General features: G+C 40.3%; 1 protein-coding gene across 3 annotated transcripts in view; it reads right to left on the reverse strand.

Annotated features, from left to right (window-relative positions):
- Nucleotides 1–388: 388 nt before the first annotated feature.
- The window catches only part of AASS (aminoadipate-semialdehyde synthase), a 67,633-nt gene continuing 43,232 nt past the window's right edge, over nt 389–24,789 (reverse strand). For all 3 annotated transcript variants that reach the window (XM_068549375.1, XM_068549378.1, XM_068549377.1), the window contains exons 16-24: nt 23,358–23,468; nt 23,156–23,264; nt 20,886–21,026; nt 14,902–15,069; nt 7,595–7,690; nt 5,874–5,989; nt 5,121–5,209; nt 4,410–4,586; nt 389–2,937 (exon numbers count right to left, since the gene is read on the reverse strand). In XM_068549375.1, the coding sequence (XP_068405476.1) occupies nt 2,819–2,937; nt 4,410–4,586; nt 5,121–5,209; nt 5,874–5,989; nt 7,595–7,690; nt 14,902–15,069; nt 20,886–21,026; nt 23,156–23,264; nt 23,358–23,468 (1,126 nt within the window). In that variant the 3' untranslated portion in view covers nt 389–2,818. The remainder of the gene's footprint in view (nt 2,938–4,409; nt 4,587–5,120; nt 5,210–5,873; nt 5,990–7,594; nt 7,691–14,901; nt 15,070–20,885; nt 21,027–23,155; nt 23,265–23,357; nt 23,469–24,789) is intronic.

The following is a 24,789-nucleotide window of genomic DNA, read 5'->3' on the forward strand; positions in this document are numbered from 1 at the left end:
CTCCTCCCACCCAAGGTGCTAGTTCCCTAGTTCCCATGCCATCTGGGTGCTCATCCAGACCGGGGGTGGAATCAATGCGACACAAGTGTTATTTCCTAATTGATTATGTTAAAATCAATGTTGCGGTTAAAAACAAAGAACAAAAAACTGCCATAACAGTTATGTCTTTACTTGTTAATAGATTATTGATCTCCATTATTGATATTTTTGGCAGGTGGGACCAGGTCGTAATCAACTTTGATCCTTTTCCAATAGCATAAGATGCTTTCTCAACTGCCGTATGTCCCACATATAATACCTGCTTATTTCGATGGCAGAATTAGTTTCCTATGCCAGAATATGAGCACAGCCCCTCAGAAATTTTAAGTTATATCCCTAAACAGAAACATTTCTTTCCTCCAAGGAGAAAAAAAGTTTTATTTGTACATCTTGATACATAATTCACACAGCATGCAATTCACACAAAGTGCACAATTCAGTGATTTTTAGTATATTCACAGAGTTGCACCTCCTACCACAATCAACTCTACAACATTTTCATCTCCCCCCAAAAACCCCCAAACTCATTAGCAGTCACTCCCACTTGCCCCCAAACCCCCCAGCCCTAGGCAACCACTAATCTACTTTCTCCATATAGAGATTTGACTATTCTGGACATTTCAAACAAATGAAATCATACAATATGTGGCTTTTCATGCCTGGCTTCTTTCACTTAATGTTTATCCATGTTGTAGCATGTTTCTGTACTTAATCTCTTTTTAATTGCCAAATAATATTCCATTGTATGGATATGCCACATTTTGTTTATTCATTTATTATTTGATGGGCAGAAATAGAGATAGCTTTACATCTTGTTTTGATTTCTGGCTGTTATGAATAATGCTGCTATGAACATCCGTTTACAAGTTGTTGTGTGGACATATTTTCATTTCTCTAATACCAAAGAGTGGAATTACTGGAGATCATATGGTAACTCTATGTTTAACCATTTGAGGAACTGCCAACTGTTTTTCCAAGCAGTTGTACCATTTTATATTTCCACCTGCAGTTTATGAGGGTTCCAATTTCTCCACATCTTCACCAGCACTTGTTATTATTTTTTCACAATAGCTATCCTGGTGACTTTGAAGTGGTATCTCATTGTAGGTTTGATTTGTATTTCCCTGATAGCTAATGTATGTTAAGCATCTTTTCACGTGCTTATTGGCCTTTTGTATATCTTCTTTGGAGAACTGTTAATTCCGATCCTTTGTCCGTTTTTTTTAACTGGGCTCTTTGACTTTTTCTTGAATATAGTAGTTCTTTACCTATTCTAAGTACAAGTTCTTCTCTCACTTGGTATATGATTTGCAAACATTTTCTCTCATTCTGTGGGTTGTCTTTTGCCTTCTTGAGGTATTCTTGGAAGCACAGAAGTTTTTAATCATGATGATACCCAATTTATCTATTTTTTTTCTTTCACTGCTTGTGCTTTTGGTGTCATTTATTTAAGAAAGCACTGCCGAATCCAAGGTCATAAAGATTTACACCCATGATTTCATCTAAAAGTTTTATAGTGTTTTCTCTCATATTTAGGTATTTGGTCCATTTTGAGATAATTTTTATATGTGCTGTGAGGTAGGGAGTCCAACTTTATTCTTTTGTATGTGGATATCCAGTTGTTTCAGCACAATTTGATGAAAAGATTATTTTCCTCAATTGAATTGTCCTAGCACCTTTTTCAAAAGTCAATTGACTGTAAATATGAGAGTTATTTCTGGACTCTCAATCTATTCCTATTTTACACTTTTTCTTAGAATTGTTTTCTTAATATTACTTTTGCTTCATTCATTGATATTGTATACAAATACAATCAATTTTTGAATATTAATCCTGTATCATGCAACTTCGCTGAACTCATGTATTAGTTCTAATGTTTTCTTAGAGTATTCTTTTGAATTTTCTTTGTATAACATTAGAGATAGTTTTACATCTTCCTTTCTAATCTGGATGTCTTTTATTTCATTTTCTTGCCTAATTGCCCCAGCTATACCCTCCAGTACAAGGTGAATAGAAATGGCAAGAGTATACATCCTTGTCTTGTTTCTGATTTTAGGGGGGACTCCTTCAGTCTTTCATCATTAACTATGATACTAGCTATGGGTTTTTCATAGATGCCCTTTATCAGGTTGAAGAATTCCCTTCTATTCCTAGTTTGTTGAGTGTTTTTGTCATAAAAGCGTGTTGGATTTGTTGAATGCTTTTCCTGTGCCTAATGAGGGGATCATGCGGATTTTGATTTAGTCTTACCTATTTCCTTTTCCAAACATTAAAAGAAAACTATAAGAAATGTCACTTTCTAAATGAATCATAATTTTACAGAAAGGCATAAAATAGTATTATTGCAAAGCTTTGGTAATCTAAAAGCATCCAACTGAATCAGTTGGAAAAATAAAAGCAAAAGAAAAATAAAGCTGCATGAAGAAATTTTTTTCTTACTAAAAAGATAAAACTTCATCTGCTAATTATCAGAAAATATATTCTTGTAAGAAAAAAGTTGCATAATAAATTAACAAGTAGTACAATCATTATCACTTTTACATACACATGAAGAAATACATGATAGAATTATTAAAGTTCCCTGGTAATTACCGGCATCTCTTGTTCCAAATGTTTTCATATTAAAATAGAGATTTATATTTCAAAAACACCATTGTATTGACTTAATCAAAACATATCGTGCTTTATGTTTTAAAATACCACATTAGCAAGCATGTTTGTTGCATAAAAGTTCAGAGCTGTGTTGGCTGGGAAGATAAAAACAAAATATAATTCTCAATTATGGTGTGATTGTGCTCTGTGTAGTATACATAATGCCTTCTGCTTTAATTCGCTCCAATATTGGTCCATAGATCTCCTTTGAAAAGGGCCCCATCAGGCCTTTAGCTTGAATTTCACCTAGAAGAAAATAAATTTGTAGTTACCATTTTAAAGGTGGTATGAAAGGTTAACTTCTACAGCAAGAGTCTCCATACAGCAGTAAACTTTGAGTCAACAAATTGTTGGAGGCCTAGGGATTTTTCAAAATAGCAGCTTAAATGTCCCCTACTAAACTATTACTTTGGGACTTCCCTGGTGGTCCAGTGGGTAAGACTCCGCGTTCTCCATTCAGGGGACCTGGGTTCGATCCCTGGTCAGGGAGCTAGATCCCACATGCCTGCCGCAACTAGTAGTTCGCATGCTGCAACTAAGAAGTCCACATGCCACAACTAAGAGCCCACATGCCGCAGTGAAGACCCCGTGTGCCGCAACTAAGACCCGGCGCAGCCAAAATAAATACATAAATAAATATTTTTAAAAAATTATTACTTAATCAACACTGTAAGAAAAAGCGGTTAATTGAAAGCACAGCTGGACTTAGGGACAGAGTCTGAATTTATACACTTAACTGCATTAACCACCAAATCAGAGAATAAAGTCTAGTGAGAAAGTAAAGTCAACCTAACTGGTCTGCTTTATTTGCTGATGTCATTTTTTAAAAAGCATAACACCAACAGAATGAAATTAAAACCAGTCTGGTTATTTGGGCACTGGCATCTGTTAGGGTGGCTGAAAGAGTAAGTCTGGGCACTTTCCTTAAAGACTATGATGCCCTCATCCCTCATCACTTCTTCACTCTGGTTCCTCAATAACTAAGTAGTTGGTTTAATTTGATATTAGCTAATATGATACTGTAGACTTTTTTCCCATTATTTCCCATTTATATGTTTTGGTGTTTTTTACTCCCCTCACACCTTCACAGGGGCCAAATGGGGTGTTACATTCAGAGATAATGCTTATTGAATGCAAACATCATCTTAAGGGGAGAGTGGAGGGTTGAAATTTGAATTCATTTAGTTCAAAATATATATTGACTATTGATAATATGTTGAGACATGAGGATTAATAAAACGTGGCCTATATTTTTGAAGATCTGGAAATGAATACCCTCTGCTATTTCAGTGTTACCCCCAAAATACAAAAAATAAGGAAAGAAAAGAAGGCAGTTAACATTCCCTGGGGACCCTTCTATGTGGTAGGAGCTTTATGTGTTATTTCACTTTAGTGTCACAACAACCCTATGAATTAGTCATGACAATCCCCACTTTAAAGGTGAAGGAACTCTGACTCAGAGATGCTAAGTAACTTGCACCCCATCACTCAGTCATCTTGCGACTGAGCTGGGACAGAAATCAGGTCTTACTCCAAAGCCAAGGTTTTTTTACTCATCACAAGGTGATCTCCCAGTCAGCTAGTCCTTAGATCTTCTGAACTGGCTCACTTTTAGTGAAAGCCAGTGTCATACTCAAGACTAATTATTTGATATCCAGGCCCTGAATGACTTGGAGATAATATGGAGACGGACTTGGTCCCCCAATGAAAGAACTTACCGTCAAGTAACATCTTGGCTGCCATAGCAGTGGGTAACCCCACAGTTTTAGCCATAGCTGAAAAACCATTGACATCCCCGTAAACCACAAGATCAATAGTTTTATTTTCTAAATGTCCAGAAGGATGTCTGATTCCAAAGTTGTCTCTCATCACAATCATATCTTTCTCTCCAGGGCCTTAAAATAAATAAACATACAGTTTAAAATGCCGCTATCATTACAACTCCAGTATCGTATTTCATTCCCCTGCTCCTGCCCTTCTGCACTCGTTTCCCTTCCCATTATGTATATCCTTAAACAATTATGTATACTGCTTTTTAGCACAAAGACCAAATTAAAAATTCAAGGAAATGATAACTCTAACCAGGTTCATCTGTCCAGGTGGGAATCACTATAACCCGGTTACAGACACGAGGGTACTGCCATAGAGGCCATCCCTGCTTCTCCCCAAAATGCTCCTTCAGCATTTCCTTAATGTGTCAAAAACTAAAAGTAAAACTAATGATTTTTTCCTTTGCCATATTACCCAAGTTCACTCTTACTTAATAGTTCTCTTATTCTCCCCTCTGGAAAAAGAGTCCAAGTGTTCTTTCCCCATTCCCACTGTGTGGCTCCCGCCCTTCAGTTGAATTCAGGAATTCAGGAATTCAGGAATTCAGGAATTCTTATGATTCCTCTGCTGGGATGTTTAGCCAATAGCCCACGGCCTACCATAGGAAAGCTTCATGGCCAAATGCTTGGAGAGTGCATCCACGAGAGACTCTGCCCGAGGGACTTGTTCATCCCCAAGTAAGCCCAACCTGAGAAGCACGAGAGACGGCTGCATTAGTTCAAGTCCTATACATATGCTCAGTTGGGAAGCAGAAGGGAACGCTCACTGGATTTTGTCTTGAAAGGGCAGAATCACAAGATGACAGTTCAAGTTATAGGACTCTCAAGTTATTGTAAAACAGTAATAATGAGAGTAATGTTTTAACCTTTAGAATCATCCCCAGACTCTCCCAGGAGTGTTGCCTGGAGCTAGACCTGACGCACTGTAAGTACACACTGTTGCAAAGCTTTTCATGAGATTAATTTACAGGTTAGTTCTCCCACATGAAGGATACCAGCAGAACGGGCCACAGCCACATGAATAAGTGTTTTAAAGTAGTTAAAGGAAGACTGGGAGAATGTCCTACAGGAGAGAAAAAATATCCCACCTTTCTCAGGAACTGAATAGTGAAGCTGCTCAAAAATAAGTATTTCCCAAGTTATAATTGCCATTGAATTTCTCACTTTATCTACTTTTTATCCCCACATGAACATGGTATGTGGTAATCTCTCTACAACAGGCCAACATTAGAGCAGCAAATTAATCAAAGACAATGTAAAATGTTTGCTTCTATCTTGACTTTTCTTTGACTAGAAAGCACTAAGTAATCATTGATCCAGTATTTTGCTCTAGGTTGACTGGTGGGTACCTACCATTCAACAGCCTCCAGCTGGGTATTGTCTCCTTCTAGTTTCTTAAAGACAGCTTCCTTAAGCACATCACACTTGGAGGAGGATGAAATTCCCACTAGATCACAGAGGAGCTCTTTCTGGTTAGAAAAACAAAGATACAAATTCTAAGTTCCAAATAAAATAAAAAATGAGCTGAGAAATTATCCTATTAAGACATTGGACCTCAAAAGAACCTCAAATTTTAAATTAGAAATAATTAGAAATAGTAGATTGTGGCACACACATGTGCATACACACATCTGCACACCCACACATCAATAAATGCATGGTATTTCAGAATGATATTTCAGCAATAAAAGAGTCATAACACCAAATCAATACCAAAAAGGTGATACCATATTTACCATCACATTACCTACCTTTGCAGGTCCTCTCCATCACATTATCCCTCATTATCCCTCACCGTCCAGAAGTCAATTTTGGACAGCATAGAGTGGAAGGGGCTTATTGCTGTGGTTGCTAGTAGCAACCAGAGTTCTTTTGTAGGTGCAAGAAATGAGGAAGATTGTGCAGATAATAAAATCTCAAAGGAAGAGCACTTAAACAGTGGTCATAGCTTTTTCTAATTTCTAAACAAGACTTTTTCCAGGCTCCCAAGGAAAAAGTTATGTTCTAGATTAAGGATCAACAAACTAGTTCGCAGGCCAAATTGAGCTCACCACCTGGTTTTGTAAATAAAAAGTTTTATTGGAACATAGCCATGCTCATTTGTTTATGAGCTGTCCGAACTGAGTAGCCTGACAGAGACCACATGACCCATAAAAGCCTAAAAAATTTACAATCTGGTCTTTTACCAAAAAAAAGTTTGCCAGTCCCTGTTCTAGACTGTAGCTACCAAGACAAGGGGACCAGCCCCAAGAATGCCTGCACCAACCTTCCCAATCAAACTGCCTCAATATCAGATTCACTATGGATATTTATTCACTCCTGTCCAACAAGTAAATTTATGAAATCTGAAACTTAGACTGAAAAGACTCTCAGATACACAAAAGAACTGAATTTAAAAGCAACTGGCTAACCAGAATACCCAAGTTTCTTTGGGACACTTAATGGGAGTAGCAGTATTGATTCTTTTCTCTTTGTGATAAATTTCTAGCATTTCTAGCATTGGAATATGGGCACATTAATTTAAGTTGAATGACCAGCTGGTAACAAGTTAATTCCTGGCAGTTAGTGGAAGCTCTAGATTTTAATACAACACAGACATGGGCATAAACTCAGTAATTAAAAACTCAGATTACTCATGGTTACAAATGGTCAAATAAAAGAACTAATGGGATTCGGGCGCTGGGAATCTAGTTCTGCGATACCACCGGGAGCTCTCCTGCTTTCTCAGTTTCAGGAGCCCCAAGCTTAACTCCTGTCATGGGTCCACCACTTAGACAAGCAGCAGAGCCCAGAGCACAGTGCAGAGAGCGAGCCCGTCTCTGCTCAGGGCTGAGGGAGAGATCAAGTGGTAGAAGTTGCTGCAGGAAACAGGCCCCGAGAGTCAGCGTCTGTGTCCTCTCCATCCTCCCCAAACAATGAAGTTTGGAAAGGGGGGCTTTGGGGCTAGGACTTAACTTCCTGCACATAAGCCACAGAATGGGTTCTTTGCTGGTCCAAACCCACGTTCAAACCTGACCATTTCAGAAGGCATTTCTGAAGGGCAGCAGACAATGTGTAATTCCGGAGTCACTCACCCAGCTGAGCGGATTGGCATCAGGTCGAAGGGCAGGAAATGCATCTCTGTTTATAAGACCCAATTTTACAAATCCATTCAAGGCTTTGGCATATCCCTGTAACAAGAGTTATTAAGCAATATGTAAACATTTGCCTTCAAAGAAAAAAATTTTTTTTAATTTTTTGAAAATAAGGATCAATTTTTGTAATTCATTTAGAAAAGAGGCTGAAAATAGCCATTTGTATTGCTAGTATTGATGCAGCCACCCTCGGGTTCAAACCGAAATCAGTAGTGTCACAACAGTTCCACTGGTTTACACAAGAGCCCTTGCAAAACTTGGGTCTTTACTTTTGTTTCTGGGTAATGTGCGAGTGGTATTTTCTGACAGCATAAGGGAAAATTTCATCTTGTGTTACACGCTCAGGTCAGCAGAATTGTATTTAATAGAATAGTTGTTCTCTCTCTTATAATGGAAGGAGCTTGTAAGAATATCTCCCAACGAAGATAATCCATTCTACTGATTAAGAGCCATTATCCTAACGTATATAAGGAGCAAGGGAAAAAGGTAGGCGTTAGAGAGGTATTTCTAAAATGCCATCACTCTGATAAAAATTCCTCACATGTCCTTCATTCTCTACAGGACAGGCCGAGGTTCTTGGCACGTTATGTAGAACCCATCACAATATACCCCTCCAGCCTGACTCACTAATCATCTTCTCCACCGCTCACTATCCTCCAAACAAGCTGCTGTGCTCTTCCAGAGCCCTGGGGCTTGGTGCACGCTGCTCCCATGCTTGGAACATGGTAACCCCTCTTTCTCATCTATGAAATGTTTACTTTTCTCTTAAGACCCAGCTCAGCACACATACTGAGCCCCCTAGGTGAGTGGGCACTCCCTTCTTCTCTGTATTCCTGTAGCATTTCGTACATACCTCTACGATGGCACTTAACACAAACTGTAATTGTCTATTCAGCTGCTGAACTGCAGGCATAGAAAGTATGTGTATGTGTGTCCTTCATCCCCATGTCCTCACCCCATTATCCATCATTCCAATATGCTGAGAGAGAACAAATGACTGGATGAATAGATTCTGAATGAAGATGAAGTGAAGGAAGATCATAATGTCTGTTCTCCTGTGAGCAAATCCCGTTGGGGGCAGGGAGGGAGGGGGGAATGGGAAAGCCCAAATAAGGAGCTTTATAGCCACTGCAATTGAGAGACAGCAGGTGGGGGGAGGAGGAAGAAGAAGAAGAAGAAGAGAAGAAGAAGGCAGGAAATTATTTCAGGAAGCAGTAAAATTATTAAGATATAAAATAGTTCCTGTTGCCACTGGATATTTCACAATTTAATGTGTGAATTCTCACATGTCTGAACGGCTGTATTATTCAAACTGTTCAAAGTTACTAATTAAAGTATTAAAATTCATTTGCTCTAACCCAATGTAAATATACTTCAAAGAGGAGAAGCAAAAAAGCAATACCCCGAGCCTGCTTCTAGGATGTGATGAATGCTGGGGATCCCTTCTTCCAAGATCTCAAATACTGAGACATTTCTCAGCTATTTCTTCATCTCAGAAATAATTTTATGGTGACCTCTAGAAATGAATTTATTATGTGTACTCATTTATCAGTAAGTACTTAGCAAACTGCTGCCGTGTGTGAGACTTGTGCTAGGGGCTGAGGCCATGGAGACGAAAAATGCAGTCCTTACCCATGAAGAAACTACAGTCCAGGAGAAGGGTCAGATAAGTCCAACAGATAAGGCCTGGCACATAGGGAGCAAAACCACGACCACTGAGGACCACGATACACTGGGCTATCATAGGTGCTACGACAGAGGTAAACGCCGAGCTAGGGGAGCACAAGGAGGGGAACTCACGTAGATGTCGGGGAGGGGAGTCAAGGAGAGGAATTAAGAAAGATCCTGTAAGGTGATACAAGCTGGGTCTGGAAGGACTCAGGTGACAAGCAGGTGCAGGAGAGAAGTCAAGGTCTCCCTGTCATACTTGGGTGACAGGGTCTCATCTCTAACGCTGGAAAGAATATTCAGGTTACTGAAGGGTTGCTGACACTGCTCAGGACATGAACTCTGTGACATCTTCCATCCTCTGGGGTTCTGTGGGGATGGCTCTCGTCTGTGCACATCCTTGAGAGCTTTAGTTAATTCTTAAATCTCTTAAAATCCTCTATTTCTGGGTCTATATGTTTGGCAGGAGCCTAAATCTATTGGAAAATCCTAACTCCTATAACCCCTGGGGGAAAAAAAAAACCAGAATCAAGAATCTGCCAGATCTGGGGACAGTATGGCTGCAATTCACACGAGAATTTCTGCTGGGCTTGAAGGCTTGTGAAGCATCCATGGTTCCACGATCTCCTTAGGATGTTATCACTGACAATTCATTTAATTCCTAGACAATGAGGACATCACATTCATGAGAGCACAGGTACCACGGAATCTCACAGGGCATCGAGATCTGAAATCAGGTCTCTAGTTTTTAGAGATCTATGTATTTTAGGTACACTGGTTGTAGTGGGTTGAGTAGTGTATCCCTCGTAACTCATGGCCACTCAGAACCTCAGAGTATGACCTTATGTGGATCTTTGCAAATACAATTAGTTAAGGATCTCAGTATGAAGCGACCTATATTTAGGGTCCTAAATCCAGTGACTGGTGTCCTGATAAGAAGAGGAGAGGACACAGTGATATAAAGAGAAGGTGGTATGAGGATGGAGACAAAGAGATGGGACCAGTATGTCTAAAAGTTAAAGAACATCAACAATTGCCAGCAACCACCAGAAGTGAGGCGAGAGTGGCAAGGGACAGTTTCTCCCTCGACGCCTCCAGAAGGCTTGCCCTGCCCACACTTTGATTTCCGACTGTGACCTCCTGGATGGTGAGAGGATAAATTTCTGTTGTTTTCAGTTTGTAGTAATTTATTATAACCACCCTGGGACACAATTACACTGATTGTCTTAATCTGGTCACACTTGTAACTACCCTTTTGTGATTACAAAACGTGTGCTGGAATCTCTGCAGCAGCGGCGCTTCCTGGGTCCCGGGGCGGCTTCCCTGGTGAGTCAGGCGTGGCTGGCCGCTGGGCAAAAATCAGAGCCGCCTCCGCCCCATCACCCACGATGGAAACCCTCCAAGAAAAAGTGGTCCCGGACGCGTGTGCCTGATGATTCCGCACAAAAGAGGCGCCCAACATGAAGACCCTGGCGCGCCCGGGGGGCTGGCAGTGTGTTTTGCGCTCACCAGCACGTGCACCAGCTTGTCGCTCGTGTACAGCAGCCTCGGCGGCCAGAAGGAGCGGCCCCCGCAGCGGCAGCGGGCAGCGGCGACCGGCAGCGCGCGGCGGTCCACAGAGAGCAGCCCCCTGCCGCGCCCCGAGGCCCCCGCGCGACCGCGGCCACTGCACGGATACCTTGGCGTGGCGGACAAGGAAGATCTCCAACACTTGGCTCAGCACTGGCTGGTTCCCAAGGACGATGGCCCTGGAGCTCTGCGACAGGACCAATGTTTATGGCATGGGGCCCCAAGACTCACTGCAGGGATCCCAATCACCCTTGAGTACCTTCTCACTATTACGAACCTTCTGGACCGGATGAGTGTGCAATGTACCTCTCCCGTGAGCGAGGACGGAAGGGGAGTCATCACCGCTTTATCACAGGGAAACGAGCCTTTAAGAACTGGGCACAGACATTCCATTTTCACTTTTTTCAACCAGACCGGAAACCAGAATCGCCTGCTAGAAGTCATCCTGAGAATAAACCTGTGTTCTGAGGAAGGTGTGTGACCAGACTGAAATCCCAAGTACCCTCTGTATCAGACATCGGGGCCCTGAACTTCCTGAACCACCAGACACGGACGAGGAACAGAACCGGTCGCAGGGAGAGCGTCACTCCTCAAGCAGTGCCATGTACAGATGCCCCGGAGGCCTGACTACAAAGCAGTGCAGTTGGTTTACAAGGGGAAAATTCCAGAACTAATACACCCTAATGAGTGTTGTCCCTTTCAAGAGGGGTTACCTTAGGACAGGAACACTCATTGCAACGACGCTGCCATGGCTAAAAACATCTTGGATCTCTTTTAAGTATTGCCTTTGAAACTGAGACATGAGCAACTCAACATTAGTGGTATTCCTTTGTAGAAATATCACGTTAAGAGTCATTTTTCTATCAAATTGTATCCTAACCTGAACCTTTGTCATCTGTTGGACTCTGTGTGGTTTGTAAAAAGCAGCCTTGAAAGTATGGACATGATTTCTGAAGAGTACATCTTTACTAAAACTAAAAATAGAATTACCATGTGACCCAGCAATCCCATTCCTGGGCATATACCCAGAGAAAAGACATATGCACCCCAATGTTTATTGCAGCGCTATTTACAATAGCCAGGTCATGGAAGCAACCTAAATGCCCATCGACAGACAAATGGATAGAGAAGATGTGGTACATATATACAATGGAATATTACTCAGCCATAAAGAGGAACAAAATTGGGTCATTTGTAGAGATGTGGATGGACCTAGAGACTGTCATACAGAGTGAAGTAAGTCAGAAAGAGAAAAACAAATATCGTGTATTAACGCATATATGTGGAATCTAGAAAAATGGTACAGATGAACTGGTTTGCAAGGCAGAAACAGAGACACAGATGTAGAGAACAAACGTATGGACACCAAGGGGGGAAAGCGGGGGGTTAGGGGGGATGAACTGAGAGATTGAGATTGACATATATACCACTAATATGTATAAAATAGATAACTAATAGGAACCTGCTGTATAAAAATAAATAAATAAATAAAAAATTTTTAAAAAGGGTACATCTTTACTGACTTTCATAAGCAACTGCCCAATATTTATTTATTGAGAGTTTTTTAGTGTGCTCTAGGCCAGTATTTTTATAGATTATGATTATGTGGTAATTTATCCTTCCTAGTTATTTAATCCTGAATGATGGTTGGAAAAGGCCTGGAACAGGGAGGTGAGTTGCCATGTTCACGGTGCTCATTGTTAGAATGTGATGGTATTTGGCTTGGAAATGCTGCGTTGCATTTTTTGAACCCTCAGGCTTCAAGGACAGCTATGACATTTTCCAAAGTGCAGAAATGCTCCAAATGACAGAATTGAAAACCAAAAACTTTGTCGTTCAAACAAAAAAGATACCAACAAGAGAAACTTAAAGACAATTTGCTTTAGTAATAATTGATGTAGGTCACTTCACTTAAGCCCTAGTTTCCTCTTCTGCAGAATGATACCACTGTACCAGAGGACCTCTTAAGTTTCATTCCAGATCTGAAATTCTCTCAACAAGCCTCTCGTTGACCCATGTAAGGACTTTGCACTTGGAACGATGGAGCTCCCACAGTAGCAGGAGCCCTATTTTAGGGGGTCTCCCTGCTACCTATCCCCCTCTTGTGGTTAAAAGCATACTTCCTCCCCAGACCCCATCAGCAGAAATCCATCCCCTGCTTCTCTGGTGCTTCTTGCACCAAAAAGAGTTGGCGAGGGAGAGAATTTTCATGCTTTTCCTTGGCGACAAGAACAAGGAACTGCACTTCTATGCGTTTTTGAGGAGAAGAGAATATAAGGAGATTCCCCATTATACTACTCATTTATCCTATGAACTATTCAGATTCACTCACTGCAAATCTTACATGATGTTCACTGCCGTTCCCTGGTGTTCAGGAGTATAAAGGACTTATTTTATTTAGAACCAAGATCAACTAGTATGAAAGATTTTCATTTACACAAGTAATATTGTTCAAAAATAGCCTTTAAAAAATATACCAATGTTTTCTTTACACATGGCTTAGGAGGCATTAATTTCTCTAATGCCAAATTTGAAGGCACCAGCAAATATTATGTATGGGGACTGACACTGTTTTACAAAACATGACCTGGTTTGTGATTAAAGAAGGTTTCTCACATTAAAAAATAAAAAAATTTTTAAAAATGTGTACTGGACATTCGTATTTATGGTCCTAGTAGCGACACCCCATTTTGTGGTAAAAACATTTCAGATTCACTTTGGGGAAAGTGACACTGACTACATCGTCAGCACTGGCGACATAAAACAGGGGCCAAAGCCGATTGGCACCTTTTATTGCACTGACCTCAGGGGCTAATGAGACAAAAACTCTACTTCTGGCTGTGAAGAAGTACTTTTTGTTTCTCACTGGATTTGAACCTAAGAGGATGCCACCATCTCGCCATCCCTGTGAAACAGGGGACGCAGCCAATGCTTGAAGGAAGAGCTGAGAGGTGAAGAGAAACTACTACGTGCCAGTGAGGTCACAACCCTCAAACCTCAGTACACCTGAAGCTGACCCTTCACCTGCCCCCCCTTCTCATGAGTCAAAAATTCCCTTTTTGCCCCAGCCACTTTGAGTTGTCTCCTGAAACAGTCAATCAAAAGAGCCCTGAGGGGAGAGCAGCTCGGGGCTCTGTGACCACCTAGAGGGGTGGGATAGGGAGGGTGGGAGGGAGACGCAAGAGGGAGGGGATATGGGAATGTATGTATATGTATAGCTGATTCACTTTGTTATACAACAGAAACTAACACGCCATTGTAAAGCAATTATACTCCAATAAAGATGTTAAAAAAAAAAACCCAATTTTTAAGTAAAATATTTACATATAGAGTAAAAAAAAGAAAGAAAGAAAAGAGCCCTGAGAAAACAGATGCCAATCTGGTTTGGTTTTTTTTGTTTTTTATACATTACAAAATGATCACCATGATAAGTCAATTACCATCTGTCACCATACAACGATACTACATTATTATTGACTACGTTTCATACCTGTGACTCATTCATTTTGTAACTGGAAATTTGTACCTCTTAATAGCCCTCACTTATTCCCCCTTCCCTCTGGAAGCTACCTGCTTATTCTGTGTATCTGTGACTTTTTAAATTTTTTTTTAACATTTGTTCATTTATTTTGTTTTTAAATTCCACATATAAGTGAAATCATGTGGTATTTGTCTTTCTCTGACTTATTTCATTTAGCATAACACCCTCCAGGTCCATCCATGTTGTTGCAAATGACAAGAGTTCATTCTTTTTTACAACTGAGTGATATTCCACTGCGTGTGTGTGTGTGTGTGTGTGTGTGTGTGTGTGTATACACCACATCTTCTTTATCCATTCGTCTATTGATGGGCACTTAGCTTGCTTCCTTATCTTGGTTATTGTAAATAGTAAGCATAGGGGTGCCAGTCTGGTTTATCATCTTAATTATTTCAATTATGAAGAAAAATTAAGTGTTCACATCACTTATATCAAAACAGGCAACATGATCATCTCAAATAGAGCCACTTACCTTGTACCTCAGGGTCCCCCGTAATAAAGTGTGAGCAGATGGAATGCCATAAATCTCAGCATATTTGGTACTGTCTCTGTTAGGATAACTTTCCAAATTTAATCCAGGGAAATAATCCATAGGAGTAACCGAATCCAGAAAGGAGACACCCCCTACCACATTCACAACCTGAGGAACATTGAAAAGGCACACATGGGGTTAAGACAGTGTGTATTCCTCTTTGGATTTACCTGCATTATTTTCATAAGAAAGAAATCCAGGTTTTACAAGAAAGCAATAGGGGATTTGAAAAAAATTTTTTAATGAAACTACGCTAATCAACATCCCATATTCAAGCTGTTCTACTAATATCATAATTCACAAGGCCATTGTTCTCCCAAGCTTTAAAATCTGACTTAAAGCATTTCGTTTTTTACTCAGATCTTGTTTCTGATTTTTCCTTGCCCCTGGATGAGATGGCACTGGATTATGTCTCGCTAGAGTTTTGCTTTGTTTTTAAATAAACAATACGCTATAAGCAACAGATACTCAAAGTGGCTTCTGTGCTCAAACAGCAATGGCCATATTCTCACTCTGTTCTTCCTCTTCACTCCCATCCCTCTTCTTGAATGCTAGCTACATCAGGCACCAGTCTTGCACGTACATTCACACAGCTAGCATTTACGGACCACCTGCTATGTGTGTGCCAGGATCACACCTGGGAATAAGGACAGTGATGAATAAGATTCAACTCCTGCCTCCGTGCAATCCTTTGTTCACTGAACAAGCCTTTACTTAATGTCTACCAAGACCCAGGAGCTGCAGTAGAGCAACAATAAAGTGCTCACAGCCTGGACTAGTCAACCAACGTGTGCATGTTGGGAAATGGAGTGGGAGAGATGCCCTCTCACAAGAAGGACAATGCAATGAACATACAGTGAAACTCAAAAACAAATGCTACCTCCTGATCTTACTGCCTCTGAGAAGGTATGTCACCGATTCCCAAGCTCTTCTGATTTCTCAGTAATCCTCGTTCCTACATCTCTACCCCCATCACACACAATCAAAATGCAGTGAAGCATTTTTTTCCGTTAATTTTGATTAAAGGGCTAAATTTTTCTTTCAATTTGTGAGGTTGATGATCATCCTTGAGATCATGGAAAACATTCTGGAGTAATGAAATCAGGGCTGAGAACCCTGGTGGAACTAGACTTTGTCCTGCTTGCACCACTGGAAACAATCTCTGACCACATCTCTGACCACAAGGGAGCTGGTGACGTACCTTCTGGTGGAGTCTGAGTAATTTGCTCAGAGGAGTCTACGGCTAAACTTAATGATTCACAGGTTTATTTGTAGGGAGGTTCTGCGTATGTCATGGTATGAAAGGGAAAATGGAAAGGTATGTGTATGTATAGCTGAAGCCCCAGAAGGAAACGGGCAGTGCTGACCACAGAGTCACGCCTGGAGGGGCCTCCGCAGTCAAAGGCTCACTTTGAAGAGCACCAAGGACCATCAGAAATCCCAAGAGTGAGAATCAGAAGGAAGTGAGGAATGCTTTTCACTTAAGTTTCTTGTCAAACTCTTCTGAACTTCACAGTGAACATTTCCTGAAGAGCCATTTCTGTACTTTTTCTTTAAAACAAATTTCTTCCATCAGGATTTTAAATTTTTTTTTAAAAGTCTAATAAAAAGGCAAATGTTTACTTTTAGGGTCTTCCCATCTATCTCTCTTCTACAACCTATGGCAATTCTAAAGTTTGGTTTACTTGTTTGCAGGTTAGGGATTTTTAAAGAAAAATTCAATAAAGACCACTATATTCCAGCACTGTACTAATCAGAAATAAATCAGCTGGTTCCTAAGTCTATCATGAGACCCTTGTAAAGAAAACAGGGAAATATAAGCTGAATAGTAATGATCCATTTAGAGACTGACGGCTGCTAAAGCAAGTTGACCTCCAAATTACTTGGTCATTTGATATCAATTCAGAGTTGTATTTCTAGTTTCCTATCACGGGATTCATTAATAAGCCCTGTCCTATATGACTTAGATAAGAAAGAGAGACATATTTATCCATTTGGCAGAGAATATGCATTTTTTTTGACTCAACAATGATTACATCCAAGACCCACTCCCAGCAGAAACAGTAGCTCATTACTCGCTGCTGGTGCAGACTGCTCTAAGTGTGACCCTTCCCCACACGTGCGCCCACACCCACACGTCCCCCGACCACTGAGAACCACTGACAATAAGCTGGATTACTAAACCAACAAGACATTTAACACAGACAAGCATTTATGCGGGCCCACTGTGTGCCAGGTGCCTTCTATACATTACCTTTAATCCATGCAATAACCCACTTTTCAGAGGTGAAAACTGAGGCTGAGAGAGTCACCCAGGGGCAGATTTAAACCCAGGTCTATTTGACTCCAATGTCCGTGTTCTTTCTACTATACCATACCGTCCCCTTAACTGTGCTCATCTGTGGATCAGTAGTTTGAAAAGGATATTAATTGACTAGGTACAGCATTCCTGATCATGCCACCAGTGATGCACCTGAAAACTGAGTTAAGAATGGCTGCAGGCGGGCTTCCCTGGTGGCGCAGTGGTTAAGAATCCGCCTGCCAATGCAGGGGACACTGGTTCGAGCCCTGGTCTGGGAAGATCCCACATGCCATGGAGCAACTAAGCCCGTGAGCCACAACTACTGAGCCTGCGCTCTATAGCCCGCGAGCCACAACTACTGAAGCCCGTGAGCCACAACTACTGAGCCCGTGAGCCACAACTAGTGAAGCCCGTGAGCCACAACTACTGAAGCCCACGCACCTAGAGCCCATGCTCCGCAACAAGAGAAGCCACTGCAATGAGAAGCCCGTGCACTGCAACAAAGAGTAGCCCCCACTTGCCGCAACTAGAGAAAGCCCACGTGCAGCAACGAAGACCCAACACAGCCAAAAATAATAAATAAAATAAATAAATTAAAAAAAAAAAAAGAATGGCTGCAGGCAATAGAGAGCAGCAGCTACAAAGGGAAGGCTGGGTGCTGCAGTCAAGGGAGGGGCAGGCAATAGGAAGGGAGCCAGAAAACCTATCTCAAAGCTGTGTTTGCAGAGCAAGCACGATCCTTACTTAGTGTATTTGTTTAGCTTGGGAGTGGCTTGGGATAGGAGGCTGAAGGAGATGATGGCAAAGGTCTGCCACGTCACCCCCAGGTGTCACCAATGTCCCACCACCCATGGAGGGAACAGAACTCAGAGAAGACACAGTCACTGTCTCCAAACATGTGGAAGGAAATCAGATGCATTAGAAACAGGATTAGAAGTTAGAAGTTAGCAATAGTACCAGAGGTAGATCTCATTGTCCTACATCCTTGCAGTTATTTCCAATGAGATACATCCTAATTCCTAGGCCACTGCCTGAGTTGCTGGAAAAGTTTAAGGTTTCAACTTAAAGCAGAAGACAGAGAAGTCACCTGGCTCCCCCGTGATGATTCTGTGTATTACATAAGGCCTGCTCCATGGTGGAGGGTGATGGTGACAGAGGCAATGGAGGGACAAGAGAGGTTTTGAGATGTTTAACAATCTGGGTTAGGAGACAGACCGACACACTTGAATTACTGAGTGAATAATACAGCATCCGGAAAAAGTGTTAGACACAGACAAAGTGTGGGAGTTCAGACAAAAGAGTAGTGAACAGGGGCTGGAGTGGTCAGGAAGAGCTGCATCCACAAGAGGAGACCTTGAAAAAAGTATGCCTTTAGCAAAGAAAAGAAAAGCATCGTGTTTTCTCTTGGTGTCCTCCACAGTGTCAGGGAGATGCAAAAAGCACTCCTCTTTTACAAAAGGAGTTCAGGATAAAAGCGAAAAACTTCAAGAAATTCAACAAATATAACTTTTGCTGCCTGAAAATAACCTCTTGCTTTTCCTGAGCTCCTACCACCATTAATTTCTTTATGCAGCTAATATTTGCTAGAGACTTAGGACATGCCTGATGATCTGCTGTTTAGCAGATTGTAATCTATATGACCTCACTGAGCCCTACTGCAAGAACCCTGCAAGGCTGGTGTGATTATGCTTATCTTCAGGCAAGGAGCCCAAAGCTCAGAGAGATGATATAATCATCTCTGGCCACCCAGCCAGCAATGGCAGAGCTAGAGGACCAAGCCAGACCCACTGGTATCAGGTTCCGTGCTCTTTCTGTTGCACACATTGCACTCCACTGACCTTCTCCTTGTTATCTTTATCTTTTATATGGCCTCCTGAGAATAAGCATTTTGCCCAACTGAAGCAAGAATTCTTCCTGCATTCACATGTGAGTTTATACCTAACATAGGCCAGTCTCTGTTCCATGACTGCAGAAGGTAGGAGGGGCAGTTGAAGAGGAGATCGGCAGTGCCATAGAAAAGGACATGTGCCTGGTAGAACCTGAGACTGAGACCCAAACCTTCATGATTCTTAGAATTGGAGAACTAGATTGCCTGGCCTTTGGTGACACTGAGGGATGTCAGCACTTGGACCAGAACTCAAGGGTCCTGATTCATATCCTGAAACGTGTGAATGTGTCTTTGCAGAATCAAGGTCAAGTGTCTTGCTTGTCCAGTAGTATTTTCAGTGCAGCTGTGGTCCTCTGGTCACTAAATCAGTCCATCTCAAATTCAGCTGCACATTAGAACCATTTGGGAAGTTTTTAAAGATCCCCAAGCCCAAGCAAATCAGAATCTCTGGGGATGAGGCCCAGACATCAGGATTTTTTAAAGTGCCTTGGTGATTCCAGTGTTCAGCCAAGGCTGTGAGCCGCGCTTACAGGTACAGAAGTCAATGGCTGACAGTGACATTCACCTTAAGAAATTCTTTCAATTGACTCCTGTTTTTACACGAAATACATTTAGATCACAGATACACTGAGAACTTATAATACTGCTGCCAGAATTATCTTTTTAAGACCCACATCTGATCAAGTAATTCATCACTCCCTGCAGAGCTGGGACTATGGTGAGGTGAGTAAGGTGCTTAGGGCACAAAATATAAAGAGGAACCCTTGGTCTAGTTATGTTTGTTCCTAAATGTGAATCTTCCCTTACAGTTAAGAGCATAAACTGTGAAAGCAGACAGATGTGATTTGGACACTGCCCAGCACAGTCATGAGCGGCAGTGACTCTGCCAGGCTGGCACCTTCTTATCCCTCGAGGCTGAGCACATCTTCTCTTCCCTGTTCATTTTCCTCTCCCTGACCTCCTCACCAAGGTCAAGTCAAAAGTCAATTGACCTCTCTTCTGCATCACTGTGGCACTTTAGCATACTTTGGAACTTCTCTCATTGAATTATACCTATTTATTCTACTGTCTGCCTTTCCTGCCATGAAGCGATCTGGTAAAAGAGGGGAAAATAAGGCTTCAGAGTTAGTTAGATCTGGGTTTGAATCCCAGCTGCATGACTGTGAGCATTCTCTTTGCACAACAGTTTCCTTATAGTAAAATGATGAAAATAGTACTAAACTCAGAGCGCTCTTACGTTCTGCCACACAGCAGCTGGGAAGAAATCTGAGTTTCCTTCCTTGACCCATCACACCCTCCATTCCGAGAGCCACCCCCATTCTAGTTGTGAGTACTCTGAGATCAGAAACTTCATTCAGCATGACAACCTTTAGTGCCTTGGCCCAAGTCTAACACATAGTAGGGACTCAGTAAATGTTTGTCAGGCTGAAATAAATCGTAAGATGACCAGTAGTTACGCATGCAGAGAAGTTAAGAAGTGAGTGTTTCAACGGCAGAAACAACTTGCAAGAGGGCGAAGAGGAAAGAATGAGGCTGGGCTTTGCTGGGAACCGTGAGGAGACCACACGGAATGGAACAGAAAACACACACTGGGAAACAGTGCAGGAGGAGAGAACGGAGGGCAAGCGGCACAGCCAGCATTAAAGGGCCTTGGTATCGGGGAGAAAGTGTGTGGACTTTCTTAGGCAGTTATTGCAGGTTTGTATCTCTAAAGCTTTGATGATGGGCCTTCACCTTTCCATTGAGCAGGTAGGTGGCGGGCTGCATTATGTTCATCAAAACTCCCACTGGACTCCAGCTAAATTTGTATCTCAAAGGATTGTCTGAATGTTCAGGGGCTGGAAGGCCACCGCAGTAGGAAACATAAGATTCAATCTGTAAAATAAAGTATCAATAAATTAGGGAAATTAACAATTAGTTACGGAGAATAATCTAGCCTAATCTATCCGAGTAATTAATTGAGTACAATGACACAAATAAGGTAAACCTGTTACAGTTTCTCCTTTCTTAAAGTTACAGAGGCTTTCAAAAATACATCCTTAAAGCCAAACACCATTTGATTAAGTCAGTTTATTTATATATATATATATATGTATGTTTATATATGTATTTATATTTTTTAATCATCTAGAGATTGTGGCTAACGTTTTGCTCCATTAAAAATCCAACTATTAGTTCAATTCTGCTTGGTCAGTGCCTCCTGACTTTTAATTCAAATTATATACTTCATTATAATTTGATTATATATGTATAATTATTAGTATTAATTAATATGTGATTAATATAAAATATTATTTCTTGATATGATATATAATTTAATTAATTTGATTCTATATTTGATTATATATATTACATATGTGTGTGTGTATATATATATAACCTGTTTTATGTTATATATATATTATGTTAGGTTAGGTTTAATCTGAGTCATCACATTTTCATGTCCAATAGTTCTTTCTTATGTGTAAAAGATACTTTATATACCAACAGGTTGATAATATTACAAAGAATTTTTCCCACTTTCAAAAGTCAAACCTTATTATAGAATCTCCAAAGCAGTCTAAAATCTTTTATCAAACCAAAATATATATTATAGTAGCATCTACTTCTCTAAAAATCTATTGTTAAGGCTTGGACTTTCTTTTTACCATACAAATATTTCTGCAGTTTCAAAATTTTACTTGAAATTTCTAGTTAAAGTATGAGTTAGAATATAGCAGTTTCTTCTCAAAATAGACTAAAGACCCTAAATGTAACACCAGAAACCATGAAACTCCTAAAGGAAAACATAGGCAGAACACTCTTTGACGCAAATTGCAGCAATGTTTTTTTGGATCTGTCTCCCAAAGCAAAGGAAATAAAAGCAAAAATAAACAAATGGGACCTAATTAAACTTAAAAGCTTTTGCACAGCAAAGGAAACCATCCACAAAGCAAAAAGACAATCTACTGAATGGGAGAAAATATTTGCAAATGATATGACTGATAAGGGGTTAATATTCAAAATATAAAAGTAGCTCATATAACTTAACATCAAAAAAACAAACAACCTGATTAAAGAATGGGCAGAAGACCTGAATAGACATTTTTCCAAAGAAGAAATGCAGATGGCCAACAGGCATATGAAAAGATGCTCAACATTGTTAATCATCAGGGAAATGCAAATCAAAACCACAGTGAGATATCACCTCACACATGTCAGAGTGGCTGTCATCAATAAGAACACAAATAACAAATGTTGGTGAGGATGTGGAGAAAAGGGAACCCTCATACACTATTGGTGGGAATGTAAATTGGTGCAGCCACTGTGAAAAACAGCACAGAGGTTTCTCAAAAAACTAAAAATAGAACTACCACATGACCCAGCAATCCCACTCCTGGGTATATATCTGAAAAAAACAAAAACACTAATTTGAAAAGATACTTGCACCCCAATGTTCATAGCAGCATTATTTACAATTGCCAAGATATGGAAGCAACCTAAGTGCCCATTAACAGATGAATGGATAAAGAAGATGTGGTACATATATACAATGGAATACTATTTAGCCATAAAAAAGAATGAAATTTTTCCATTTGCAACAACATGGATGGACTTGTAGGGTACTATGCTAAGTGAAATAAGCAGACAGAGAAAGGCAAATACTGTATGACATCACTTATATGTGGAATCTAAAAAATACAACAAACTAGTAAATACAACAAAAAAGAAGCAGACTCACAGATATAGAGAACAAACTGGTGGTTACCAATGAGGAGAGGGAAGGGAGGAGGGGTAGAGGATTAAGAGGTACAAACTATTATGCATAAAATAAGCTACAAGGAATATATCCAACACAGGGAATATAACCAACATTTTAAAATAATTATAAATGGAGTATAACCTTTAAAAAAAGAATACAGTAGTTTCTTTAATCAGAATTATAGAAAGATTATTTCTGTACACAAAAATCTGGACCTCTTAATATTTTCCTAAATGGACCTTTGGGTGTCAGTTGGGCTCACCGTGGCTCCCACTTCTTTGGCCTTATCTATCGTTTCCATTGCCAACATATGATCAAGACCAGGGTCCAATCCCAATTCGCCAATGATTGTGATGCCAGCATCTTCCACACTGAAAGAGGTGGAAAGAGAAGGAAGGAAAATTTGGATAGAAAATAAAAACAATTCCATGGAGCTACTTTGTTGAAAACCTACTGAAACTTACCTCTTTTCTAATTCTTTTAGCACCGGGGTGATGTAGCTTGCAGTGATCATGTTGACCTTGCTTGCAATGCATGCCTTGGCCACAAGAGGATGCAATACATAAGGCAACAAGCTTAAAAGCAGAAGGAGAAACTAATCAGAAGCTTTCTTTTCCAACCGTCCCTCCAATGTACCTTGAACTTCACTAAAGTGAAGACATCACACTGATTATTCTCTCAGAGATGATCAATGACTCCTTGAAGACTACAGAATAAATTCATCCTGTTATCATATTTAAAACTCTCCACAATATGACCTTCACTTAACCTTTCTATTTTTCCTCCTTGCATCTCCTTCATAAACCATATATGGGGACCACAGAAGCTATTGTAATTCTCCACTCACAGTCTTTACTTTTCCATTTGTGAACCTTTACTCTCACCGTGTCTTCCACTTGAAATAGTCCCTCACCCACCCACCCCCATCCAGATCATACCTTCCTTAAAGAAATGTCTGAAAAGGTAACTCCTCCAAGAAGCTTTCCCAGATTCCCCCAAATCCAGATCTTCCTCTGTATGCACTCAGCTATCCCTGTGTAACATCTAATGGACTTTATTCTACTCATCCTTATATTTCTATGATTTTCTGTCTTGGGTCCCCTAGTAAAAGGTAAGGTTGCTATTCTTTTTACCTCCACATCTCCCAAATGGCTATCGTTAAACTAAGTCAAAGTGACCCACATGTTACATTAAAGAGTAGAGTCTAGGAAAGGCCAGGGGAAGAAATAAGTTTCAATGGTATTGTTAGGTGTAAAAGCTATCGAAACAGCTAAATGTCTATATGGTGAGCAAAAACTGAAACTGTACTCAAAACTCAACGTTGGGTCTTCTAAGAATCTGGCTCTGGTGTTTTACTTTGGTGCTGGGACTACACAATCACAAAAAAATGAATTTCCATAAATTTACATATAAATGAGTATATTCAGATTCTATCCAAGAAATAAAAAGCATCCTGTCAATCACACAGTAATATTTAAGTTCTACTAGCTTACTGCCTATTTGGCAAAGCAATCTACACAGTACCAATGAAAATATAAATACAAACTTATAAACATTATTACAGTATATCACTGTACTTGTTAAATTCCTCCTGTTTATTTCATATTTTCTCTATTTCACATAAAACTAAACAATAAAACCACGTCTCAGGCACTTATTTCCTCCTCAGGTTAATAGAACAGAGTATTGTTACTTAGATTTATTATCATGCAGAATAAAATTGGGTACATATTTTGCCAGTAACAATATGAAAGCCCTTGATCTCTGTTTTTTGGCTTTTTTAATCAAAAATAATTATTACTAAATATGGTAGCCCTTTAAAAGCCAATGAACGAAATACTTGCAAAACTCTTAGTTGGAAAAGTATTAATAGAAAATGTTCAGTGGCATCATCTT

Source organism: Eschrichtius robustus, chromosome 8, assembly GCF_028021215.1.
Source record: "Eschrichtius robustus isolate mEscRob2 chromosome 8, mEscRob2.pri, whole genome shotgun sequence".
NCBI lineage: Eukaryota > Metazoa > Chordata > Mammalia > Artiodactyla > Eschrichtiidae > Eschrichtius > Eschrichtius robustus.